Raw genomic sequence first — 26,481 nt, 5'->3', positions numbered from 1 at the left:
GCCAGGGATGTTTCTATTTTTTTCTCTTATTCGTAAAGTAATCCTGCAGAGTTTTAGATTCTAAGTTCTCCATTTCACCAGCCCGTGACTTGGTGGATCTGCATATTCGTGGTTAGAAAACCATGTCATCCTTGCTTTTCTCTCTGACTCCCACATATCAGTGGCATGACTGCATGGTACCTGCTTGCCAGCCGTGGTTGTTTAGCCCTCACCCAGTGGTGGCACTTCAGACACCTGAAATACAGAGTATAGGACCTGAGAGCTAAAGTCAGAGTCATTGTGAGGCAAAAGAGAAGCATTAAAAAAAAAAAAATTCAGCCAAGTAAATTTGATGATTTAACTGGCTTTATTGGGCTTCCCAGGTGGTGCTAGTGGTAAAGAACCTGCCTGCCAGTGCCAGAGATGGTAAGAGACCAGGTTCGATCCCTGGGTGGGGAAGATCCCCTGGAGGAGGGCAAGGCAACCCACTCCAGTATTCTTGCCTGGAGAATTCCCTGGACAGAGGAGCTTGGTGGGTTACAGTCCATAGGGTCACAAAGAGTTGGACACAACTCAAGCGACTTATCACAGCATGCATTCAGCAATTTATGAATCAAGCAGCATCCTACGTGGTGACTAGAATGGCGCTCCAAAGACTTGTGCGAACTGGAAGTTTTATTTTTTTATTAGAGGACAGTTGCTTTACAATTTGTGTTTCTACTGTACAACAAAGTGTACATGTGTGCATATGTGTGTACCTGTGTGTGAGTGTACATGTGTGTGTGTCTATATATGTGTTCCCCTCCCTCTTGGACCTCCCTCTCACCCCCATCCCACCCTTCTAGGTCATCGCAGAGCACTGAGCCGAGCTCCCTGTGCTGTGCAGCCGCTTCCCACTACCATTTCATACATGGTAGAGGATGCATGGCGATGCTACTCTCCCAGTGTGCCCACCCTCCCCTTCCCCTGCTGTAAGCACATGTACAGGAACAAGTGTGGGGCAAGAGAACTACTAACCAAAGAAAATACTATGTTGAAGCCAGGACACCTTTTGAGGTAGAAGGGATTTGCTTGGATTTTACCATTGGAGGTCACCTCTTCTTCTGGAGGATGAAGAGGGCTCCTGTGACAGATTACCTCACAGGGGCTGACTAGAAATTTCCAGACTGGTTGATTGAGATTACATTTCTGGGGAAAATCAAAACTGCAGTTAAGTCAGGTTTTAAGTCTAGGCTTTAGCGCCAGTGATGCCACTTTGGGCCTTCTCTTTATTGGAGGGAAGATGATGACAGAAAAACGTACCCTGTACTATCCCAATTAGTGCTCAAGAAATGGGCTTGGGAGCCGGGCATACGTGGGCGTGAATGCCTCCATTTAACTGTGAGACCCTGGACAAGTACTCCCCTTGCCTTGGTTTCCTCCTCTGTGAGACCCCCGTGGTATCTCCCACCCAGAAGGGATGTATGGATCAAATCAGGTCTTGAATATCGAAGGTGCTTGTGCAGTATTGGATCAACATACTTTGTTTTTCTAAGGGTGGAAAGATTTGGAAAAAGACTGTGAATAGGGGTCTACTGAAGGCACACATAGCCTGCTAGCATGCCAGAGGACATAATGTGATTTTACCTTTGAAAAATTGTGGTAAATCAGGTATCAGCAGGCCAGGTTTTCCTGGTGACACAAATGAATTGCATTCCCCTAAGCCACAGACAGAGTAACCACCCAGTGAGTCATTTCCCACTCCCATTACCACTCAGAGAAGGGCACAGAAAGAAGACCCATGAGCTGTTCTCACAGTGCCTGTGGGATGAGCCACAAAATAGTCATTGACCGCAGAAACATTTTATTCCTACCACAGATAAACAGCATTTGATCCCTGACTCCATACAAACATTCACCATGATTTTATATATTATCTGTTATTCAAATAGAAGAGGATGTGGAATTGCAATATTAGGTTTCATAAATTAATGTTAATCATAATTATTATTATAGTTAATGTTCAGTTCAGTTCAGTCGCTCAGTCATGTCTGACTCTTTGTGACCCCATGAATCGCAGCACACCAGGCCTCCATGTCCATCACCAACTCCCGGAGTTCACTCAAACTCACGTCCATCGAGCTGGTGATGCCATCCAGCCATCTCATCTTCTGTTGTCCCCTCTTCTTCCTGCCCCCAATCCCTCCCAGCATCAGAGTCTTTTCCAGTGAGTCAACTCTTTGCATGATGTTAGTAATATATTAATGAGTTTCTTGGGTAGCTCAGAGAGTAAAGACTCTGCCTACAATGTGGGAGACCTGGGTTCAATCCCTGGACTGATTAATTTTCATTATATACAATCATGATTAATAATTTCATAAAGTAATGTGAAAATGTCATCTAATTTTTGGCAAGCAAAGCTTCTGTTGTGTACTTAATATCTCTGCCTACATATTACATGAGGCTGAGTGTGTAATGTCCCTACAGAGTCCTGGAACAGCACTCAAAACAGGGCTGTGACTGTGCTTGTTCTTGTTAATATCATAGCCAGTATATTAATTCAATCTTTATTCTTATTTTTAGTACATATTATAGTGAGCATACACACACACACATGTCCTCAGAGCATGGGTTCATTTTTTAGGATGAGCCATTGTGTGCGTGCGTGCGTGTGTGTGCACACACTCAGTCATATCCTCCTCTTTGCAACCCCATGGACTATAAGAGGAGCCCCACCAGGCTCCTCTTGTCCATGGCATTTTCTAGGCAAGAATACTGAAGTGGGTTGCCATTTCCTTCTCTAGGGGATCTTCCTGACCCAGGGATCGAACCCACGTCTCTTGTGTCTCCTGCACTGACAAGCAGGTTCTTTTTTTTTTTTTTGGCAAGCAGGTTATTTACCACTGCACCACCTGGGAAGTTCAAGATGAGCCACTATATCTAAGATAATATTCACTCTTGAGATTCTGAATGTCTGTTCTTATTATTCCTTAGTGGAGACTGCCAGCCATGTCAGGGAAGACTATTTTATAATGTAAAAGAATAATAACTTTTAAAATATAGGACAAAAAGTAAGTTGGTTCCCTCTACCCTTAGGATCTCTACCCAAAATCCTAGCATGGGTATTTAGGTGAATGACTTAGTAATAACCAACAGATTATGTTTGAGAGACTTAGGAGATAAAATAGCACGCAGGGTAATTTTCAGATCAGTTTCTTCCAAACAGCAATTTGGAGTTCAAGGCATGCCCAGGACTAATTTACAAATTTCAAGAGTACAGATCCAGTCTGTGGCCTAACCAGCCTGCTAACCAAGATTTCTCAAAGAATATTTTTAAAGTCAATTCATTAGGTACAAACCCAAACATGTTGGAATTATAAGGGTTTTTATTGGGGGTAGAGGAGTTAGAGAAAAATATTTTTTAAAACCACAGAATTTACACACAAATATTGGCAAAAAAAAAAAGTCAGTCACTGTAGATGAAATCCTTCTGGCAAGACAATAACACCCAGGCAGGCAGTGCAGGGTGGGCTGCATAGAAAATTAATACAAAGCCATGATCAAAAAATCAAACTCTAAATCTTCAGAGAATAAAATCACAACCGGTGAATGCAGTAGGGCTTTAGATATTTTTTTCTGTATGCAGACGGGAGAAGCCAATCAAAATGTCTAGGCACAAAAACACCAGTATCCTTGTTCTTAAAAAAAATGCACATTATCACTGACAATTCTATGAAGCTTCTGTGAAGAATGTTTATCACATTTTAGCTATCTATTTATTCTGTCATTATCTCTGCTCACAGGGGTCAAGCAAGTCCCACTGCCATCTGGTACTGGTAGAAATGTATCAATGGATTCGTCTCACCCCACAAAAAAACCAGGTAAGGAATAAGAGGCTGACTCCCTCACTCAGTTCTGCTCTGAAACTTGTAGCTGCAAGTTATATGTGCTGCCACAAAACAAGTAGCATGCTCACAGTCCCCAAAGCATCCAATCCATGCTAAAAGTACCTGGGTATTGCTAGATAAACATACTAAACTATTTGGGAAAATGAAAAGTGCTTTGTGCACAAATTGAATATTAATAAGAACCTCTAATGAGGAACTGATTTAATAATTACTTCACATAATATCCCAAGGGGCCACATTGGATCAAATGCTGAAAAGTAACTGTGGATTCTAGTTTTCATCATATACAAGTTTTCCTCTTATGTAGTTTATTATAATATCCTTTTTCCAGAAATGATTTATGTTTCTACTTTGAGACTGTTCTCTATATAATAGGCCAAAATTAGGAAGTGGTAATATCTTTGCATTGAATAAGAGCTCCGTGCTTTGTAGAAGGATGCTGTGAAACCTACTCTGATGTATTAATGTCTGGGTGAGACATTTCTATTCTATCATCACAACTCAGTCCTCCCTACCCCCAGCATATGCACACTCATGCACGCATGTGCACAATTCCTAATATCCCAGGAAGTACTTAAAGTCACAGGGCATTTTCTTGGATTGTCAATTTTGCTTGAAGATTATTAAGCCAATACATTATGCAAAGAAAGAGATGAATTTTTAAGCTTATAACACAGGACTTCAAAGAAAATTTGGGTTACAGTGGACTGCTTCAGGAACTTTAGCCTTGTCAGTCTTTGTGAAGATTATAAAAAGATTTCTCTCCTCTCTGCCCTTCAGGCAAACCATTTAGAAAAATGTGCCTTTCCTCTGGGTTGGCGTCCTTGCATGAAGGCTCATGGGTGGGTGAGAGAGCAGAGTGGGTGTGAAATTTTGCCTCCCACTTACAGCTGCCGGGCCAGGTGCCCTTGTGTGGTGGCTCTGATCTGCATGGGCACAGGCTTATTGCTTCTACCATTAGGGGCTACTTTCTTGTAATCATTTGAGAAGTTCTGAAAGTGTTGGTTTAATTATAATTATGTAATATAGTTGGGGGATGGAGTGGAACACCTACTAAAGGGGAAATTATATGCTTTACTCAAAGCTAAAATGGTGCAAGAATTGTAGTCTGCAAAGCAAAGGCAATTGGAGACAATGAAACTCAGAAATGCTACTGTTGAATCTATACGAGAAGCAAAAGATGTTAAATTCTGTACATTTGTACAGCCTTTCAAAGGGCAGGTTTACTGATATATTTTTATCCATAATTAGAGAATATTTTCCCCATTAACTCGTGTGCTTTATTATCCCTGGGTACATTACAAGCACTAATTTAGAAGAACATTAGAAAGTATTACTCACAGGCACTTTTCCGTAGAATCTATTCTCTGTCACCCAACGGCTACTTGTCAAATGTTGTATTTTTTTAAAAAAAACCTGTGATTTTGTAGAGTGAATCCTTCTGACCACTTTATCTGTAATATTATCTCTTAGCCATAATCCCAGGTACTCGTCGCCCACCCTTGCCACCCAGACCCATGCCCCCACGAAGAAAGCCTTTACCACCCAACAATGTCACCGGAAAGCCAGGAAGTGCAGGTATGTCAGTCACATACCTTCCTTATCCTTCCTTGATTTCAGTTTTACTGGTCAACCACCAGCCCTTCTTGGTGTGCTAGCTCAAGCAACAGACAGCCCTTGGCACGTGTTGGCCCCAAAGACCAGACAGTTACAACTTTAAGGACTCCTGTCCTGATTCTGGGTGGGTGGGGTGACAGCCACCATCCTTGTCCATCTACGTCAGTTTGCTTCTTAGATGCCGGGTGCTTGGTGCTGAGATGGAAGCAGTCACAAACTCTTCAACAAATGGATTATTTGGGGCTAGACGTTTTGTCTTCAACAAATGGATTATTTGGGGCTGCCAACCCACCAGGGGTAATGGAAAATGTCCTCCACTTAACATTCTGTCTCTTGAGATAAAATGCTTTACATCTCCTTGGTAGCTCCCCTGTCCACCAGCCTTCATGCTGACCTCAATATTATGGGTCCAGGGGAAAGACCGGAGACTGGAATACTCAGGGTGACTGAGCAGGCCTAGTCTATGCAACAAGGCAGACTACCTCTCACCTCTAGGCTGTGGCATGTGTTGTCTTTTTCCCATAGAATAACCTCACCCAATCACCTGGGACACTCATACTTCATCCTTGTCTTAAAGAAGCCTCCTATAGCTCCCCAAAGTAGACTTAACACTGCTTCTCTGTCCTATTTGTCCTTGAAACATACCTCTGTTAGAGCAAACCTCTGTTTTATACCTACTTGTTCATGTCCTTGTCTTCCCCTACTAGATCATGAGCTCTGTGATGACAGATGACACTTTCTCTGAATTCCCAGAACCAAATCCAGTCCTTACTGAGTGAATCCGGTAATCATTGAGTGAATATATGAGTGCAATTAAGGATCAGTGAGCCCAGTTCAGAGCAAAGCTTCATCTCACTCCTCTTAAAGGCTGTTCCACTGGACCTGCCAGCAGATCACAGCATGTTCTCCATCTTTTCCCCCCTCTTCCCTCATGTCTATCTCCTAAATATTCTGTAGTGGGAATCAGGATAATGCTGTTAAGTACAACTGTGGAAGAGGAAACTGATAAGGATTTATGAGAAAGGGCATGGATGTCACTGTTTTCACAGGATGAAAGGAGGATGTGGTGGAGAAGTTTCCATGATGTACTAGGGGACAGTGGCCTCTGGGTTGTTTTCCCATCAGCTAAAGGAGGAATCAGCCTATCATCCATGCTGGTGGTACCTGCTTGAATCAAGGTCTGGGGACATGGCCCCAGTGAGAAGACCAGGTTTTCTTCATTAATTGTAACCTGGGACAGCTGAGACTTGAGCTTCTATAGCTTTCAGGTCAGACTGAAAGTGATGCTCCAGTGTCCTCCATGGCAGAGTTAGGGGAACCTCCCTCCACAGAGCTCTCCTGCAAGGCTGTGTGTCTTCAGCTGCAGCTCCATGGCCCTGGTTCCTGCCATGTAAAACCTTGTTCACTCCCATCAATAAGTGTAGCTTCGGTATAACTCATCCAGCCTGTGGGATGGTATAAACACATCCCACTTCTGAGATTAACTCTAGTGCTCTCCCACCCTTTGCTAGCCATCTCTAATTCAAAAGAAATGTCTACATTGAGGAAAGAAAGTGAAAGTTTTAGTTGCTCACTTGTGTCCTACTCTCTGCAATCCCATGGACTGTAGCCGGCCAGGCTCCTCTGTCCATGGAATTCTCTAGGCAAGAATACTGGAGTGGGTTGCCATTCCCTTCTCCAGAGGATCTTCCTGACCCAGGAATTGAACCCAGGTCTCCCACATTGCAGGCAGATTCTTTACAATCTGAGCCACCATGGAAGCCCTACACTGAAGAGCCAAACACAAATGAGATCAGTTGTACACATCTGGCCTGATGACCATCACAGAAAGTGCATATGGAATTCAAGAAATCAGTTCAGTGTTCTGGGAGTTCTCTGAAAACATGCCTTCCCCCACATGTGCCCTCTGAACATAGTCTTAGGCTCCCATGAGGCATCTCCACCTGTCCCCCATCTCCAGATCTATGGAGGCCTCTTAGTCCCGCTCTCCTTGCCAGGATGAAAATACCATCCAAGCATTTCCTGCTGGCTCTACCCACTCAAAAAAGCTCCTGCTGGCACCAGTGCAGCATCTCATGGTTTTCACTCATCCTCTCATTGGGGCCCACTCCCATCAGGACCAGGAGCCCATCATCCATGATTCCATGCTGGGCCACAGTCCTTACATCAGTCCTTACTCTTTGACTCTCTATCATCTGAGAACAATTCCTTTTCCCATGAAGACTATAAAAGCAAATCTAGCCTCCACTTTATGACAGATTGTAGCTCAGATGGTAAAGAATCTGCCTGCAATGCAAGAGACCTGGGTTCAATCCCTGGGTCGGGAAGATCCCCTGGGGTAGGGAATGGCTACCCACTCCAGTATTCTTGCCAGGAGAATCCCCTGGACAGCGGAGTGGTGGGCTACAGCCCATAGAGTCACAGAGAGTCGGACACAACTGAACGACTAACACTACTACTAGCCTCCACTCTGCTGCTGCTGCTGCTGCTGCTGCTAAGTCACTTCAGTCGTGTCCGACTCTGTGTGACCCCATAGATGGCAGCCCACCAGGCTCCCCCGTCTCTGGGATTCTCCAGGCAAGAACACTGGAGTGGCTTGCCATTTCCTTCTCCAATGCATGAGAGTGAAAAGTGAAAGTGAAGTCGCTCAGTCATGTCTGACTCTTAGGGACCCCGTGGACTGTAGCCCACCAGGCTCCTCCATCCATGGGATTTTCCAGGCAAGAGTACTGGAGTGGGATGCCATTGCCTTCTCCAAGCCTCCACTCTATTCTACCCATATTTGCATAGACCTTGGGATGGATCCTATTTGGGAGACCTACATGTGTTTTTAGAGCAGAGGAGACATTGCTGAATACAGCATCTCAGAGTAACACTGGTCTGGCCACTAGGCCAGAATCACAGTCATTACCTTATAAACCTTTTTCTTCTTCCCCCGCCATCTCCCATGCCCATCATTTAATCTATAGTCTGGCCACTCCATCCTCTTGATATCTTTCATGTAAAACCCCTTCCATCCAGTCTCACTGCTTCTTACATAGTTCTCCTCTGTCCTTGCCTACACAGCTGCTTTAGTTCTTGATTTCTTTGTCTGCCACCAGACTTGCAGCCTAACTGTTCACTCTCTCCTTATCTGATCATGTTACTTCCCTAGTGAAAAAATTTTAATGGGCCCTTGTCATCTAAAAATGATATCTAAATCCATGGTATGCAAGACCCTCCATGAACTGCCCTTCCCTGCCCGCCCCCGCTCTGCTCTCATTGCTTCCTGGCACTCTTGGCTCTCAGGCCTTCAATTCAACATGCCACATGACTTTATGCTTCCCTGACTGTGTTCTTCCTGCAAACTCCACCTAGAATACAGCTCTCATGCCTACCTACTGATCACACCCTCTAGGAAGGCATTTCTGTCTTCCCCCCAGCACCCATCATCTTTCCCCATAGACTTGTCTTCTCTGAGACCTTGTCTTATGCTTTCACAATATTTATAATGCTTCAGTATAATTTGGCTTACACATATCTCCCAATCAATCAAGGACACCAGGTCTTATTTTCTCTCTAATCCTGGCATATAGTGCCAAGTCACATGGTAAGTCCTTAATAAATATTTGCTGAATAGGTAAATGGGGAACTCTGCAGGGCTCCCTACAAAACCTGACTCCTTTGGCTTTGCATTATAGGAATCATTTCATCAGACCGAGTAACTTCCCCACCCTTGAGGGCAACACTCATACCTACAGAAGCCCCCTTGGAGAGAATGGAGACAGATAAAAAGCAACCAACAGCTCCTGCCTCAGGAGAAGATCTTGGTGAGTATGTCAGTCAAGTCCCACTGGATGCTTAGCCGCAAAGTACCAGAGGATTTCAAATTAGGGAGAAAAGAGTCCCAGTTCTGGATCAATACATTTCATTCAATTTTATGATTGATAGGGACATTTTAATTTAAAATTACACTTACTTCTAATGACTTACTGTGGAATGTGCTCCTTTCTTTTGCAGACATAGAAGGAAGTGCCAAGATCTTTAATAAAGTCTTCCTCAAAAGATCTAGATTACCTAGTCCTTATTCCTAAACCACATGTCATTCCTAATCACACATAACTTAATATATGAATGCGTATTAACTACTTCGTTGTAATCTTTGGTGGTGGTGGTCTGGTCGCTAAGTCGTATCTGACTCTTGCAACCCCATGGACTGTATCCTGCCAGGCTCATCTGTCCATGGAATTCTCCAGTCAAGAAAACTGGAGTTGGTTGCCATTTGCTTCTCCAGGGTATCTTCTTGACCTGGGAATCGAACCCTGTGTCTCCTGCATTGTAGGCAGATCCTTTACCAACTGACCTACAAGGGAAGCCCAGTTGTAATCTTTAAATAATTTATTACTCTGCAGAACAGCTGCAGCAGGACACAGTTAAAGGCCTTGAAATGTGAATAATATGGATTATAATAATATGTAAATCAAAGTTGCACGCAATTGACCAGGAGGCATTATAAATATTTATAGCCTTTACTACTTTTTCATTGTATCATCCATCCTCAGATAACATCACTGACTTTAGCTCAAGTCCAACAAGAGAAACTGATCCTCTTGGGAAGCCCAGATTCAAAGGTATGTTTGATTGGCGACAAATCTTACTTTTAAGAAAGCTATCTTTGTTGGGTATATTAGTTAACTGTTGCTGTGTAGTAACTACAAAATCTTAGTGGCATATTCTTTTTTTAATGTTTATTTTTTTTACCTATTTATTTTTGGCTGTGTTGGGTATTCTTTGCTGCATGAGCTTTTCTCTGGTTGCAGCAAGCAGAGGCTACTCTCTAGTTGCAGTGAAAGAGCTTCTCATGGCAGTGGCTTCACTTGTTGCAGACCGTGGGCTCTAAAGGCACACAGGCTTCCGTGGTTGTGGCTCCTGGGCTCTAGAGCACGGGCTCAGTAGTCGTGGTGCATGAGCTTAGTTGCCCCGTGGCATGTGGTATCTTCCTGGATCAGGATTTGAACCTGTGTCCCCTACATTGGCAGGCAGATTCTTTACCACTAAGCCATCAGGGAAGCCTAGTAGCATACCCTAAAAAGGATTTATTTCTCATATGTCTACAAGTCACATGGAGGTCAGCTGATTTAGGATGTGCTTAGCTGGGTGATTCTGTTTCTAGAAGCAGGTACAGCTGGGTCTCTTAAGGTTAGCCTAAGGTCTGCTCCACATCTGTTCATTTTGGTACCCAAGATGAAAGACTAACAGTGACCCAGAAGAAGCCGTTCTCCTAATGATACAAAGTAAAGAGAGAAGGAGTCCAGATATACAACAACATTTCAACCTCCTTGTGTTATACCTGCCAATATTCAATGGCAAAAGAAAGTGACAGAGCTAAGTTCAAGTTGAAGATAGGGGAAATATACGCTTTCCATGAATATAGAGAATATTTTTGAACAGTAATCTAATCTACCAATGTAAAAGATATTATATGATATAGACCAGTGTTTCCTTTTGTGATCTGTTTTTCTGAAGTATAAAATTTAATAAATTTTAATATATGTATATATTCATGTAACCATCATCATAATCAAGATAATAAGTACATGCAACACCTCAAAAAGTTTCATCATGTACCTTTATAATCCCTCCTCTTCACTTCTCCCACCTAACCTCTAGTCTCAAGGTAACTATATTATAGATTGTTGCTGTTGTTTTTCAGTCACCAACTCATGTCCAGCTCTTTGCAACCCCATGGATTACAGTGTGCCAGGCTTCCCTGCCCTTCACTATCTCCTGGAATTTGCTCAAACTCATATCCATCGAGTCAGTGATGCCAACCAACCATCTCATCCTCTGTCAGTCCCCTTCTCCTCCTGCCCTCAATCTTTCCCAGCATCAGGATATTTTCCAGTGAGTTGTCCCTTCACATCAGGTGATCAAAATATTGGAGCTTCAGCATCAGCCCTGCCAATGAATATTCAGGGTTGATTTCCTTTGGGATTGACTCATTTGATCTCCTTACTGTCCAAGGGACTCTCAAAATTCTTCTCCAGCACCGTAAATTTGAAAGCATCAATTCTTTGGCACTCAGCCTTCTTTATAGCCAACTCTCACATCCATACATGATTACTGAAAAAACATAGCTTTAACTAGATGGATCTTTGTCAGCAAAGTAATGTCTCTGCTTTTTAATATGCTGTCTAGGTTTGTCATAACTTTTCTTCCAAGAAGCAAGCATCTATTAATGTCATGGCTGTAATCACTGTCTGCAGTGATTTTGGAGCCCAAGAAAAGAAATTCTTTCACTGTTTCCACTTTTCCCCCATCTATTTGCCATGAAGTGGTGGGTCCAAAGTCATGATCTTAGTTTTTTGAATGTTGAATTTTAAGCCAGCTTTTTCACTCTTGTCTTTCACTTTCATCAAGAGGTTCTTTAGTTCCTCTTCGCTTTTTGCCATTAGAGTGGTATCATCTGCATATCTGAGGTTGTTGATATTTCTTCCAGCAATCTTGATCCCAGCTTGTGACTCATCCAGCCTGACATTTCCCATAATGTACTCTGCATATGAGTTAAATAACAGAGGACAATATATGGCCTTGATGTACTGTTTTCCCAATTTTGAACCATTCCATTGTTCCATGTCCAGTTCTAACTGTTGCTTCTTGACCCTGCATACATATTTCTCAGGAGGCAGGTAAGGTTGTTTAGTATTCCCATCTCTTTCAGAATTTTCCACAGTTTGTTGTGATCCACACAGTCAAAGGCTTCAGTGGTCAATGAAGCAGAAGTAGATATTTTTCTAGAATTTTCTTGCTTTTTCTGTGATCTAACAGAAGATGGCAATTTGGTCACTGGTTCCTCTTCCTTTTCTAAACCCAACTTATACATCTGGAAGTTCTTGGTTCACCTGTTGAAATCTAGTTTGGAGGATTTTGAGCATTACCTTGCTAGCATGTGAAATGAGCACAGTTGTATGCTAGTGTGAAAATTCTTCAGCATTGCCTTTCTTTGGGATTGAAATGAAAACTGACCTTTTCCAGTCCTGTGGCCACTGCTGAGTTTTCCAGATTTGCTGTCATATTGTGTGCAGCACTTTAACTGCATCATCTTTATAGACTAATATGCATTTTTGGAGTTTCACATAATAGAAAATAATATATTATGAACTTCCTTTCTGATTTCTTTTACTTATCGTAACTATTTGGTGATGCATCCATGTTGGTATATGTATCAACAGACTATTCCATTTTATTGCTTATGAGTATTCCATTGCATAGATATATAATAATTTATTAAAACTTCATGACATTTGTGTTGTTTCCAGCATTTTTACATCACCAGTAAAGTATGCTATTCTGTGACCATTCATGTACAAGTCTTGTGTAGACATATGCTTTCATTCTTTTTGGACAAATTGCTATAAGGGGAATGGCTAGATCATATGTAAGTGTATATTTAACGTTTTAAGGAACTGCCAAACTGTTTTTCACAACAGTTGTATTGTTTTGCCTTTCTGTCAGCAGTGTATGAGGGTTCCAGTTCCTCCACATCTTTTCTAACACTTAGTATGGTTAGCCTTTTTAATTTAAACCCTTTAAAAAAGTATGTAGTAGTATCTGTGATTTTATTTTGCATATCCCTAATGACTAAGGGTGCTGAACATCTTTTCATGTCCTTATTTGCCATCTGTATATCCTTTTTGATATGTCTCTTTAAATTTTTTCTATATTTTTATTGTGTTGCTTATTTTCTTATTGTTGAGTTTTAAGAGTCTTTATATTTTCTGGTTGAAGATCTTTTTCAGGTACATATTTCACAAACATTTTCTCCCTATGTGGCTTCTTTTTTAATTTTAATGAAGCTTGGTTTATTGATTTGGTTTTTTTAGATTGCATCTTTGGTGTTACATTTAAGAAATCATTGACTAATCAGAGATCACAAAGAGCTCCTCTGTTTCCTTCTAGAAATTTCTCCTGTTTCCTTGTAGAAGGTTTCTACTTTTAAATTTAAGTCTATGATCCATTTTGAGTCAAATTGTGTATATTATATAAGATATGAATGCAAGTTTATTTTCTTAAGGATATCAAACTGTTCCACCATATTTGTTGAAAAATTATTGTTCCTCCACTGAATTTAATTTGTACCTTTGTCAAAAACCAATTGTCCATATATACATGGAACTATTTAGGTGTTCTCTAGTTGTTCCATTGATCTATTAGCTACCTTTCCATCAATACCACAGTGTCTGGATCACTGTGGTTTTATGACAAGTGCTGCAATTGGGTTGTGTTAGTTCTCCAACATTGTTTTTACTTCTCTAAAGTTGTTTTGGTGGCTCTAGGTCCTTTTGTATTCCTAGCTAAATCTTAGGATGAATTTATCAATGTCTAAAGAAAAATAGCCAGCTCATATTTTTATTAGAATTTCATTGAATCTGCAAGTCAATTAGAAAGCATTGACAGCTGAACATTATTGTCCTCCTACCTATGAACATGGTATATCTCACCATTTATTTAGGTATTATTCATTTCTCTCACCAATGATTTTTAGTTTCAGTGAAATAAAACATAAAAGTAGCATTTTAAGTTTCAGTTTCCTATTGTTCATTGCTAATATGTAGAAAAACAACTGATTTTTTTGTACAGTGATTTTATATTCTACAGTCTTGCAAAGCTCTGTAGATTTTTTTGTAGATATGCTGGGTTTCCTATATACAGAACTATGTCATCTAAGAGGAAGATTTTCCTTCCTCCTTTCCAACTTGAGTACCTTTTTTCTTGCTTTTCCATACTGGCTAGCACCTCCAGAAAAACACTGAATTGAAAGTGAGGATTGATATCTTTTTCTTATTCCTTATCTTATAGAAAAAACCATTTAATCTTTCACCATTAAGTATGTTGTTACCTGTGGGTTTTTTTTTTATAGATATCCTTATTGAGTTGAGAAAGTTCTCTTCTATTCCTGCTCCAGTAGAATGCTAGATTATGTCTAATGATTTTTCTGGCTTTATTGAGATAATTATAAGGTTTTTCTTTTCTTTTAGTGTGTTAATATGATAAAGTAATTGTTCTTGAATTGTAGATTAACTTTGCATTCCAGGGACAAATTCCCCTTGGTTATAGTGTATTCTCATTTAAATATATTGTTGATTTAATTCCCTAAAATTTTGTTTAGAATTGTATTCAGTGAGGGATATTGGGCTGTTATTTTCTTTTCTTGTAAAATCTAGTCAAGTTTTAGTGTCAAAATAATACTGAATTTTTCAATTTTCTGAAAGGGTTTAGAATTAGTATTGCTTCTTCCCTAAATATTTGGCAGTATTCACCAGTAAAGTTATCTGAGCCTCACATTCTCTTTGTGAGAAGTGTTTTACTTGTAATTCATTATAATTGGAGAAGGAAATGGCAACCCACGCCAGTACTCTTGCCTGGAAAATCCCATGGATGGAGGAGCCTAGTAGGCTACAGTCCATGGGGTCGCAAGGAGTCGGACACAACTGAGCGACTTCACTTTCTTTTCTTTTTTTCTTTTCTTTAATAGGTATAGGACTATTCAGTATGCTTTCTTCCATAGTGAGCTTTCATAATGTTTGTCTTTCAAGTTATTGGTCTATATCATCTAAGTTGTCAAATGTATTTCATTTTCTTTTATTTTGATATCTGCATAATCTGTAATGATGTCATCTCTCTTTTTCCTGTTATTGATTATATGTGCCTTTTTTTCTCTTTCACCTAATCAGCCACACCATAGGTTTATCAGTTCTTTTGATCTTCCTAAAAGTTCAATTTGGGTTTCATTTATTTTGTGTATTATTTTTCTGTTTTCCATTTCATTTATTTTTACTTTGATCTTTATTATTTCCTTTTTCTGCTTAATTTGAGTTCAATTTGCTCTTCTAATTTCTTAAGGTTCAAGATGGTTTGAGACCTCTCTTCTTTTTAAATATGAAATTCAGTGCTACAACATTTTCCCTAGGTATTATTTAAGCACCATCTAAAAATGTTTGATATACTGTGTATTCAGTTTTACCCTATTCAAAATACTATTAAATTTCCTTTTGGTTTCTTCTTTGGCTTATTAGAAGTAGGTTACTTAATTTCCAAATATTTCAAGATTTTCAAGAGATCATTCTGTTACTGATTTTTATTAATAACTACATTGTTGTGATATACTCTGTATTTCCTGAGTCATTTTAAATTTATTGAGACTTTTTTATGGCCCAGAATATAGTATATCTTGGTGTGTATGTTTTGTGTATACTTAAAAAGAATGTGTATCTTCCTAGTCTTAAGTGGAATATTGTATTAGTTTGCTAGGGCTGCCAAAACAAAATACTATAGACTTTGGCTTAAACAACCAAAATTTATTCTTTCTCAGTTCTAGAGTCCAGAAGCCTTATTTCAAGGTATTATCAGGTTTGATTTCTCATATTGGAAGTTAAATCTTCAACATAGGAATTTTAGGAAAATATAATTCAGTCCATAACAAGTGTTCTAAAAAATGTCAATTAAGTCAATTTGCTTGGTTATATTGTGCAATTCTTTTATATCCTTTGTGATTTTCTATCAACTTGTTCTATCAGTTAATGAAAGAATACCAAAATCTCTAGCTCTAACTGTAAATTTATTTATACTTTCTTCTTCTGTCACTTTTTTTTTTTTTTTTTTCTGCTCCATGTATACTAAAGGTCTGTATTTAGGTATAGACCTCAATTACTTAGGATTGTAATAAACTAATGAATTGATTCTTTATCATTATAAAGTGACCTTTTTTGTTTATGGTAATATTCTTTGATGATATGGTTAGGTTTAAATCTATTATCATCTTGCTATTGTTTTTCATTTGTTCCATCTATTCTTTTTTCTCTCTTCTTTTTCAGCCTTCTTTTGGACTGAATATTTTTACGATTCCATTTTACCTTTTTTGTTGTCCTCTTAGCTATAACTTTGTTTTGTTATTTTAGTGAATAATTTGGGGTTCATAGAATGTGTCCTTAACTTTACAGTCTACCTTCCAGTGATATTCCACAACTTCATAAACAGTTGAATGTGAAGTATAAGAACTTTACATTAGTATAGCAGCTTTTCTTTCCTGGCTATTGGGCTATTACTTTACTTTTGCATGTTATATAGATCACACTAAATTGTAATTATTTTTGTTAAACAAGCTATCTTTCAGAGAGAATTAAATAATAAGATAAATATTATGTATATTTACCTATATAGTTACCATTTCCAGTGCTCATCATTCCTTTGTGTGCAGCCGTATTTCCATCTGGCATCATTTTCCTTCTGCCTAGAGAACTTCCGTGAATCTTCCTTATAGGTTGGGTGTGCTAGTCATGAATTCTTTCAGCTTTTGTATGTCTAAAAAATATTTTGTTTTTTTTTTAAGATATTTTCACTATAGAATTTTAGATGATAAGTTTTTGTTGTTGTTTTGGTTTTTGTTCTTTAATATATAGGACATGTCTCTGTTGCCTTCTCACTTGCTTTCTTTACGATGAGAAATCTGCCACGATCCTTCTTTGTTGTCCTAACATGTCTTTTCTTCTCTGCTCTCTTTGAAGATCTCCAGAAATTTAATTTGGGTCTTTTTTTATATCTTCCATTTCTTAACTTTTTGACCATGTGGATTATAGAGATAATAACTGTTTTATTGTCCTTGTCTGATGATTCTAACATCTATGCAAGTTCCAGTTTGACTCTAAATGATTTATTTTTCTCATTATGGGTAATCTCTTCCTGTAAGGAATTTATCCAGTTGGGTGCTGTGTTGGTGGTTTAGTCACTAAGTCATGTCCGACTCTTGTGACCCCATGGACTGTAGCCTGCCAGGCTCCTCTGTCCATGGGATTTTCCAGCCAAGAATACTGGAGTGGATTGCCATTTCCTTCTCCAGGGGATCTTCCCAACCCAGGAATCAAACCCAGGAATCAAACCCAGGTCTCCTGCATTGTAGACAGATTCTTTACCAACTGAGCTACGAGGGAAGCCCATTGGGTGCTGTATATGTTTGTTATTCTTAATATATTGTTGGATTTTATTCTGGGGTGCAATTAAATAACTTAAAACCACTTGATCTTTCTGAGCCTGGCTTTTAAGGTTTATTGGTAGGAACAGAACTATATTTTAGTGTAAGGCAAATCATTTCCCACTACTGAACCAAGATCCTTTTGAGTACTCTTTCCAGTACCCCATAAATTATGCAGTTTAAACCGAATTACTTTTGGATATTAGCATAAGATAAACCTATTTAGAAAATTAAATCAATAATATCATCCATATCATGTATCCCAAAGACAGGATTCTGGATTTTCACAAATTCAAACCATCCACATCACTGCTTTCATCCAACTGCTTATAGTATTAGATTAAATATCCTCAAACAGATTGTTTTACTTATGACTTCTCCTCCACCTTTTTTACAAGCTCAAAAAACCAAAATGCTCAATGTCCTCTCTCTCTTAGGTCCTCACGTGCGGTATATCCAAAAGCCTGACAACAGCCCCTGCTCCATCACCGACTCTGTCAAGAGATTCCCCAAAGAGGAGGCCACAGAGGGGAATGCCACCAGTCCACCGCAGAACCCACCTACCAACCTCACTGTGGTCACTGTGGAAGGGTGTCCCTCCTTTGTCATCTTGGACTGGGATAAGCCACTCAATGACACTGTCACTGGTGAGAGCATGGCATGCGGACTATTGCTACGGTGGGAAGCATTGATTAGATGATGCTTTGGGGAATGTGGTACCTCAAGTCAGACTGTGACCCTGGGTGATGTATCTCAGGAACAGCAAGTCCCTGCAGAGTTCTGCTGTCTCTGTGGCAGATGATTTTCAGAAGTGTCATAAGATGGGAAAGATCGTCTTTGTCCTGGTTATGGTCTCTCTGTTAACCTAGCAGATCTCTTAAGTTATATATCTTCTTTCTCCTCTCAGAACTTTTTCTCAATGTGAAGGTATATCTCATCTTTCCATTACCAGAAAATTAAAAATAACATGAGAAGTTGCCACTGCTAATAGTATTTAAACCAATTTTCCTTTCACCATCCCAATTTCTAGATTGACCTAGAACTTTGAAGCAGGCTAAACATTATTATTCCAGTCATTTTATGAGAATTTTTTTTACTTTAAATTTATTTTTAATTGGAAGATAATGGCTTTACAATGTTGTGTTGTTTTCTGCCATATATCAGCATGAATCAGCCACAGGTATGGTTTTTAAAAATTCTATTCCTGGTCAATTTTCTGCCCATCTTAGGGAATTTTGATTCTGCTACTTCTCATAAAAATGATAATGAAAAATAAGAAACTCTGAGTCACTCTTTGAATTTGTTATGTGGGATTTTAATTTTCCTTAGTGAATAAGAGAGTCAGACTAGAGAGAAGAGGGGAGGGTGGGATGACTAACCACCCAAATCAGCTAGAGGATGAAGCAAATAGTGTGAGTACATGCATGTCCTGCTTCCACATGCCCAAGGTGGGCAGATGGAACAGAGGGGCCCATGAGAGGCTGTCAGAGGGAGGAGAGAGCAGTACACAGGGTAAGGTGAGGAGTGGGGAGATTCAGGAGCTGTCAAAAAGTTTTCTTTGAATAAAGGAGAAAACAGCAGCTATTTCTCCTTAGACAAAACCATTTAGTCTGGGCAGCTTCCAGTGTAAGCGGCTTGTTATTCGGTTGCTAAGTCATGCCCAGCTCTTTGCAACCCCACAGCACACCAGGCTTCCCTGTCCTTCACTATCTCCCAGAGTTTGCTCAAATTCAGCAGCTTGTCTTTGCTTAATTGGCCTTTAAAAAAAACATTTTGTGAATTTCCTTTCTCATGCAGTTTTGACTAGTCTTCTTTACTTGGGATTATGCCAGTAGGTACTATCATCCTGATATCTAAAAATCAATCAATTTGTAAGTATTGATTATCTACATGTATTAAAAGGCTTAAAATTGTCAATCCATATGCAGTGCTGAGACTTAGTTCTCACAAGACCAAACGATTTATAAAAATTTCACTTCCCTTTAAGATATAGAACATCAAATTGGCATTGGTTAATCTAATATGTCTAATAATCTAATACACATTCACTTGGGTATGATTTAGCTTTTCAAAACAGCAGGATTTTCCTTTCTGTATTTTCCTTTTATCATGATATAAATGATAGCTTTTTAAAATTATATAAATCTGTAATCTCAAAGTATCATAAATAGGATATACTTTATCTAACCAATTAGTTTTGACATTATTAATATTATTAAATGTTAATGAGCTGTTGAGATCTTTCACTAGATACTAGGCTTCGGTTCAGTCACTTAGTTGTGTCTGACTCTTTGCGACCCCATGAATCACAGCACGCCAGGCCTCCCTGTCCATCACCAACTCCTGGAGTTCACTCAGACTCACGTCCATCGAGTCAGTGATGCCATCCAGCCATCTCATCCTCTGTTGTCCCCTTCTCCTCCTGCCCCCAATCCCTCCCAGCATCAGAGTCTTTTCCAATGAGTCAACTCTTCTCATGAGGTGGCCAAAGTACTGGAGTTTCAGCTTCAGCATCATTCCTTCCAAAGAAATCCCAGGGCTGATCTCCTTTAGAATGGTGGTTGGATCTCCTTGCAGTGCAAGGGACTCTCAAGAGTCTTCTCCAACGCCACAGTTCAAAAGCATCAATTCTTTGGCGTTCAGCCTTCTTTACAGTCCAACTCTCACATCCATACATGACCACTGGAAAAACCATAGCCTTGACTAGACAGACCTTTGTTGGCAAAGTAATGTCTCTGCTTTTGAATATGCTATCTAGGTTGGTCATAACTTTCCTTCCAAGGAGTAAGCGTCTTTTAATTTCATGGCTTCAGTCACCATCTGCAGTGATTTTGGAGCCCCAAAAATAAAGTCTGACACTGTTTCCACTTTCCCCATCTATTTCCCATGAAGTGATGGGACCGGATGCCATGATCTTTGTTTTCTGAATGTTGAGCTTTAAGCCAACTTTTTCACTCTCCTCTTTCACTTTTATTAAGAGGCTTTTTAGTTCCTCTTCACTTTCTAACAATTTTCATGGATAAGGACCACATATATAATAATAATATTTTATACATAGAAATAAGTCAGTATTTAGTCACTATTTACTTAATGTTTTAAACATTGAACCATATGCCCTGATGATCTATTTTTTTCCATTAAATATCACATGACTTCAAATATAATCTTTTATAAACCAGTAGTTCAGATAAGACAGAGATTAATTCTCATATCATTAGAAATGGTTTTTCAGGAAAGGATTAAGAAAGGTAACAAAAGAGAGGGAACATATTCTTCATTTCCCTAGTTGACTTCTGTCAGTAATCTTTCTTCTAATTGATAGGCGTGTATTCACCTCTAGTAAATACATCCAAATTCTGATGCTTCTCCATGACCCTTCTACACTAAAGTAGAAATAGGTACACCATAGAGATTGCTCATAGCCTACATCCTTGGACAACTTAAAGTTAAGTTAGTCATAACTTGTCATTTTGTGATATGTCAAGAGCATATGGACATAGATTTAAATCCCAGACCAGGTATGTTCTAGATAATGCAACTTGAATCTATAATTAGCCTCTTTGAACTTCTAGATTTTTATTTGTAATAATAATAATTCCCATTGTTATCAATTTGTTGTGAGCATAAAACGTAACAGGCAATTCATGCAGCATAAATTAGAAGCTGTTAAATTAACATTTGTCAGCAGCAGCAACAGTAGGACTGGCAGCAGTAGTATCACCATTATTATTTTCATGCTGCACTGACCAGACTATGATGTTCCCAACCTTCATAATAAATGATTATCTTCTAAGTGAATTATCTCATAAGGAGGTTAAAACCCTCTGATGGGGGTAAAAGAGACCACTTATTCAGTGTCAGTTCTTTGTAGATTTTCTTATATCCTTACTCTTAAAGAAACTATTTTTTAAATCCCCTATCTTAAAATAAGAAATATGAACACACACTTTTTTGTTGTTGGTGGTAGAGTTTTGGAATGTTGGTGCATTTATGAAAAAGCTATTATCACTTTAAAAAATTAAAAAGGAAAGATACATACATTCTAAAACAAGAATTCTGGGAAAAATTCTAAATACCTTTTTAATTATGACGGGAACTTCTAGATCCATTTTGAAAACTCCAAAGTTTCAGGACTAAAATCATATTAAATTAACATTTAAACATTAGGAATGACCCAAACAAAGATGTTTTTTGAAGGTGACTGCTTTCATGGATGAACCAACTGGAATATCATATAAACTGCTCGTTCAATGACTAATCAGCACTTGAATCTTTCGAACTGGAATCTTTCAAATTTTCAAGTTTTAAGATACAACTCAGGGATAATAAAGAATAATAAAAGACATAATAATAATAGGTACCACCTGTTGAGCAAAATACTATTAAGCACTTTTCATATGTTCCTGCTTTAATCCCTATAAGTAACACTATGAAGAGACACTGTGGACATTTTACAGATGGGAAAACTGAGACTGAGATCCAGGCAAGTGGCTTGGTCTGTTTCTTTCCATTAAGTCATGCAGTTTCCTTTTTAAAAAAAAAATCTGTTTTATTTCCATTCTAATTACTCCCTTCTTTTTCTAGTAAATGCCCCTTTATGGCTGAGGGAAGAGTATAATTTGAATATCTGAATTCAGTATGCTCCCTCTCCCTCTTTCCATGCTCTGTTAGAATAAAAAGTCAACTGAGACAAAGATTGAGAGCAGAGAGTCTGAGGAAGACATACTATATACCAGCCATTAGTCTTTTAAAAGCTGCATTCATGTGTCCAGATACAATGGCCATTGCCTTCTAGTCTAATTTAAAATGGTTATAGGAAATTATTCTGAAAAGGTGGTCCTACATCTTGGATATTTTTAATTTACCATTAAAGATCCTTCCCAAATTAAAATTGGTGATTATAAGTCTACATGAGTTATCCTATAATTTCAGCTTTATTTCCAATATTATCTCCTACCTTTGGTCTCAGCACTAACAGCTTAAGTCCCAGTAACTCACAATCTTCCCACTTTCCCCAAAGCCCACCACTTGTGTATTTCTTCATATTGACAGAACTGTTTTTGAGTGGGCTTTTGTAGTTGTTTGTTGGTTTTTGTTTGATTTTTGTAATCCTCTTTGTGATCTCATCACATGTATTAAACTAAATCCCAACTGACAACATGGAAAACATATTAGTAAATTATATTCTCTTATTCTGAAAGTCTTTCTCTTTTGATTAGCCCTGTAAGTTCATAGAAAGCTACCCTTTAGGTAAATTTATACAGATCTCTCTACTGACTTTACAGATAAAGTTTCATTTTGTTTTGTTTTAATTCAAGGATAATTATCAAGGGGGCATATATAAGCAATATGTACAAGACTTATGTAACTTACATAAGCAGTAGGTACGAAAATCTTGTAATTCTGTAGTTCAAAATAAGGGACTCTGGGAAAGTATAGTTCATTATTTGGTTAAATGTTATTTGCTGCTATGGTTTTAACTGTTACTTGCAGCAGTACCATGTCATCAGTGACCATTTCTCAGCTATGTTATAAAGGCCTATGAGCAGGAAATGTGCTTCTGCTGAAGCACCACTCCTCATAGAATGTTTCTTACAAAACTGCACTGGATTTTCCAGCAATGGCAGTTGATCTGACTTACATATCAAAATGATAGGTTACCATATACAGTGCTACCCCAGGAGTGTCATCACTTTACACAGTTACCAGGCCTTTCCTGCTCTGGTAGAGAGAAAACAAAAATGGTCCATGAGCAACTCCCCAAATGCTTTGGCACCTTCACCATCAACTGATAATCTCCCATCTGGAAGTTGCAAATGTGTATGATCAATAGGTCTCAGGCCTGCAATCTCAGTTGCTCACTTTTATGAGAGTGACTTTTTAGGCTGTTAGCTTCAAGAACATTCAGTTTGCCAGAGCATAAAGACAAGTGTCTGTTGGCCTTCTTGCTTTTCAGAATATGAAGTTATATCCAGAGAAAATGGGTCATTCAGTGGGAAGAACAAGTCCATTCAAACAACAAATCAAACCTTCTCCACAGTAGAAAACCTAAAACCAGACACAAGGTAAGCCACCAGTGCTATTACAGGTGAATTCTGAGAGTGTAAAAATCATAACAAAGGAGTGAAATGACATCATCCTTCTCCATCTGAAGGGAGGGTCTAGTTTGCCTTTCATTCTTTGGCTTTCTGTACACAGCACTAGAGACTCCTAGAGTCATGGTTTGCAAATATGCAACTGACTGGTGGGGATACAGGAACTGACAAGTCGGTCTTGTAAGTTAACATTAGAGCTGGGGACACTGAGAGGTAGAAGGCCATTAATATCAAATATTGATATCAAATACCAAAGCTTAGCAGAGGAAAAGTCTACAGACCAGAGAAAACTGGAGTGTGGATGGTATAAACTAGATTTGAAGCACAGAAAGTTGGCTGGTGTGCTGGAAGAGGAGAGGAGGGAAACAAAAGCCACATGACAAATGCAGGTAAACATTTGTAAGAGTTAATGCTTAAAATAGTTACAGACTAGACACAGCATTCCTTTGCTTTGGGATCTTTTTATTATAGACAATGAGAATAGATTTTGTTTAAATGGACATATATTAATTGTTCAATAATAACTTTTCTTGGCATCCCTTATTACACATTGATACCAGGTTGTTTATCTTGCTGTATAGTTTTGTGATTCCTTTTTAAATCTAAAATATGTAATAATTTATCAATTTATTTTATTGATGCAAGAAAAATAAGAGCCTTAGACATTTCTAAAAATGTAGTAGGGAAGGGGGTTTTGGTCTTGTGTTTGTTTTACACGGCTAAATCATTAAATGTATTACTCAAGCCAACTCTCAAATGGATATAGCCAAGTACTGCCCTAATAAAGCCCAAGTGCTAAATTCATTTCTGGACTAAATTTCACTCTGTGGGAAATCAATTTCTTCCCTCAAACTCCAAAACACCATTTGATAAACTGTCCCTGCTTTCTGTATAAAACAACAACAAAAAAGAAATCCTGACATCTTAAGTTATAGTACACCAGGCAAATACAGATCAATTTTCCAGATTGAGGAGTTTTTCAAGAAAGAATATTTCATAACCTGATGAAGATCCTCTATGTTGAAAAAGATCAGCGAAGGTGAAACCTGGAACTTCAGCATCAGAGATTTTTTGTGTGTGTGTCATATTTTATTTCTCATATCTCTCATTGTCATCTGACTGAATTGAACTGGGTGTTAGTGTGATACCACAAGAGCCTGTTTGGCTCTGACAGCAGGGAGACTCCTGATCTTTTCAGGGGAAAAGGAAGCATCTAATTCATTAGAGATGCTCTGCTGTATATAAACCATAGTCCTATACTGCAAGAGTAACATCTTTCCACAAGTGTGGGTTTTTTTCCCTTAAAATTGTCTGTTTTGATTCATAATATGGAAAATTTTGCAAATGTTAATTTTCTTAAAGAGATTCAGTTCAGTTCAGTTCAGTCGCTCAGTCGTGTCCGACTCTTTGCGACCCCACAAATCGCAGCAAGCCAGGCCTCCCTGTCCATCACCAACTCCCGGAGTTCACTCAGACTCACGTCCATCAAGTCAGTGATGCCATCCAGCCATCTCATCCTCTGTCGTCCCCTTCTCCTCCTGCCCCAATCCCTCCCAGCATCAGAGTCTTTTCCAATGAGTCAACTCTTCTCATGAGGTGGCCAAAGTACTGGAGTTTCAGCTTTGGCATCATTCCCTCCAAAGAAATCCCAGGGCCGATCTCCTTCAGAATGGACTAGTTGGATCTCCTTGCAATCCAAGGGACTCTCAAGAGTCTTCTCCAACACCACAGTTCAAAAGCATAGATTCTTCAGCGCTCAGCCTTCTTCACAGTCCAACTCTCACATCCATACATGACCACAGGAAAAACCATAGCCTTGACTAGACGGACCTTTGTTGGCAAAGTAATGTCTCTGCTTTTGAATATGCTATCTAGGTTGGTCATAACTTTCCTTCCAAGGAGTAAGCGTCTTTTAATTTCATGGTTGCAGTCACCATCTGCAGTGATTTTGGAGGCCCAAAAATAAAGTCTGACACTGTTTCCACTGTTCCCCCATCTATTTCCCATGAAGTGATGGGACCGGATGCCATGATCTTCGTTTTCTGAATGTTGAGCTTGAAGCCAACTTTTTCACTCTCCACTTTCACTTTCATCAAGAGGCTTTTTAGTTCCTTTTCACTTTCTGCCATAAGGGTGGTGTCATCTGTGTTGGCCAAAATTAGCATGTATCTCAGTAAAAGCCCATTTGATGAATTTGGTTCTGCTTCCTTAGCCAGATTAACAGGGAGAAGGCCTATTTTTACCATAATGCATTTTAAGGAAACAGTAAAAGGTCATTTAATTTGGACTTTTTAATAGGTGGACTTGGGCTTACAGAACTTGCTTTTTATTCCACTTTAAAAAAGTGAGCCACGTAGCACACAGAAGGTGCACTGAAGGGCATCCAGTTTCTAAGTGTTCATTGTGTTCTGTTTCTGAATCAGGCTGTTCTCGGGTTTCACAGTGCACCTATTAGCTCATGATCAGAGGTAGAACACAGTTATGCCAGGGACATTTGAAACATAACTTGTTTGTAAAAGGTTTGCGTCTGCATTCAGCTGACATTTACCTGGTGCCAGTGACGTGGTCAGCCCTGTGCTTGGTATTGTGCCTACAAACAGGAGTAAACATCCGGCCTGTCTTTGAGGAGCTCCAGGCTAATGGGGCAGACGGCTAGTGACCGATTATTGTACACAGAGTGGTGAGAGTTCAGGTAGAAGTCTGCACAGTGGGAGCCCAAGGGTGGCATGTCACATAGTCTGGGGAATCAAAGGAAAGACAAAACTTCCTGGAGAAGGTGACACTTAGGTTGAGGGGTGATAAGTAGGCAGGAGCCAGTCAGGCAACTGTGGTAAGAGAAAGGAAGGTCAGAGAGAATAGTGCGCGTGTCAGCACAGTGGCGGAAATGGTGTGGTTG

At 39.2% G+C, this 26,481-nt stretch overlaps 1 protein-coding gene across 1 annotated transcript in view; it reads left to right on the top strand.

Moving 5' to 3' along the window:
- The window catches only part of ABI3BP (ABI family member 3 binding protein), a 288,504-nt gene that overhangs the window by 234,019 nt on the left and 28,004 nt on the right, over positions 1-26,481 (top strand). The window contains exons 53-58 of the mRNA XM_059890043.1: positions 3,762-3,839; positions 5,340-5,444; positions 9,164-9,292; positions 10,025-10,093; positions 17,928-18,137; positions 23,447-23,555. Of these exons, the coding sequence (XP_059746026.1) occupies positions 3,762-3,839; positions 5,340-5,444; positions 9,164-9,292; positions 10,025-10,093; positions 17,928-18,137; positions 23,447-23,555 (700 nt within the window). The remainder of the gene's footprint in view (positions 1-3,761; positions 3,840-5,339; positions 5,445-9,163; positions 9,293-10,024; positions 10,094-17,927; positions 18,138-23,446; positions 23,556-26,481) is intronic.

The sequence above is a fragment of the Bos taurus genome, chromosome 1 (assembly GCF_002263795.3).
Source record: "Bos taurus isolate L1 Dominette 01449 registration number 42190680 breed Hereford chromosome 1, ARS-UCD2.0, whole genome shotgun sequence".
Taxonomy (NCBI): domain Eukaryota; kingdom Metazoa; phylum Chordata; class Mammalia; order Artiodactyla; family Bovidae; genus Bos; species Bos taurus.
Note: the sequence above shows the minus strand (reverse complement) of the source record. Positions and strands in the feature narration are given on the sequence as shown.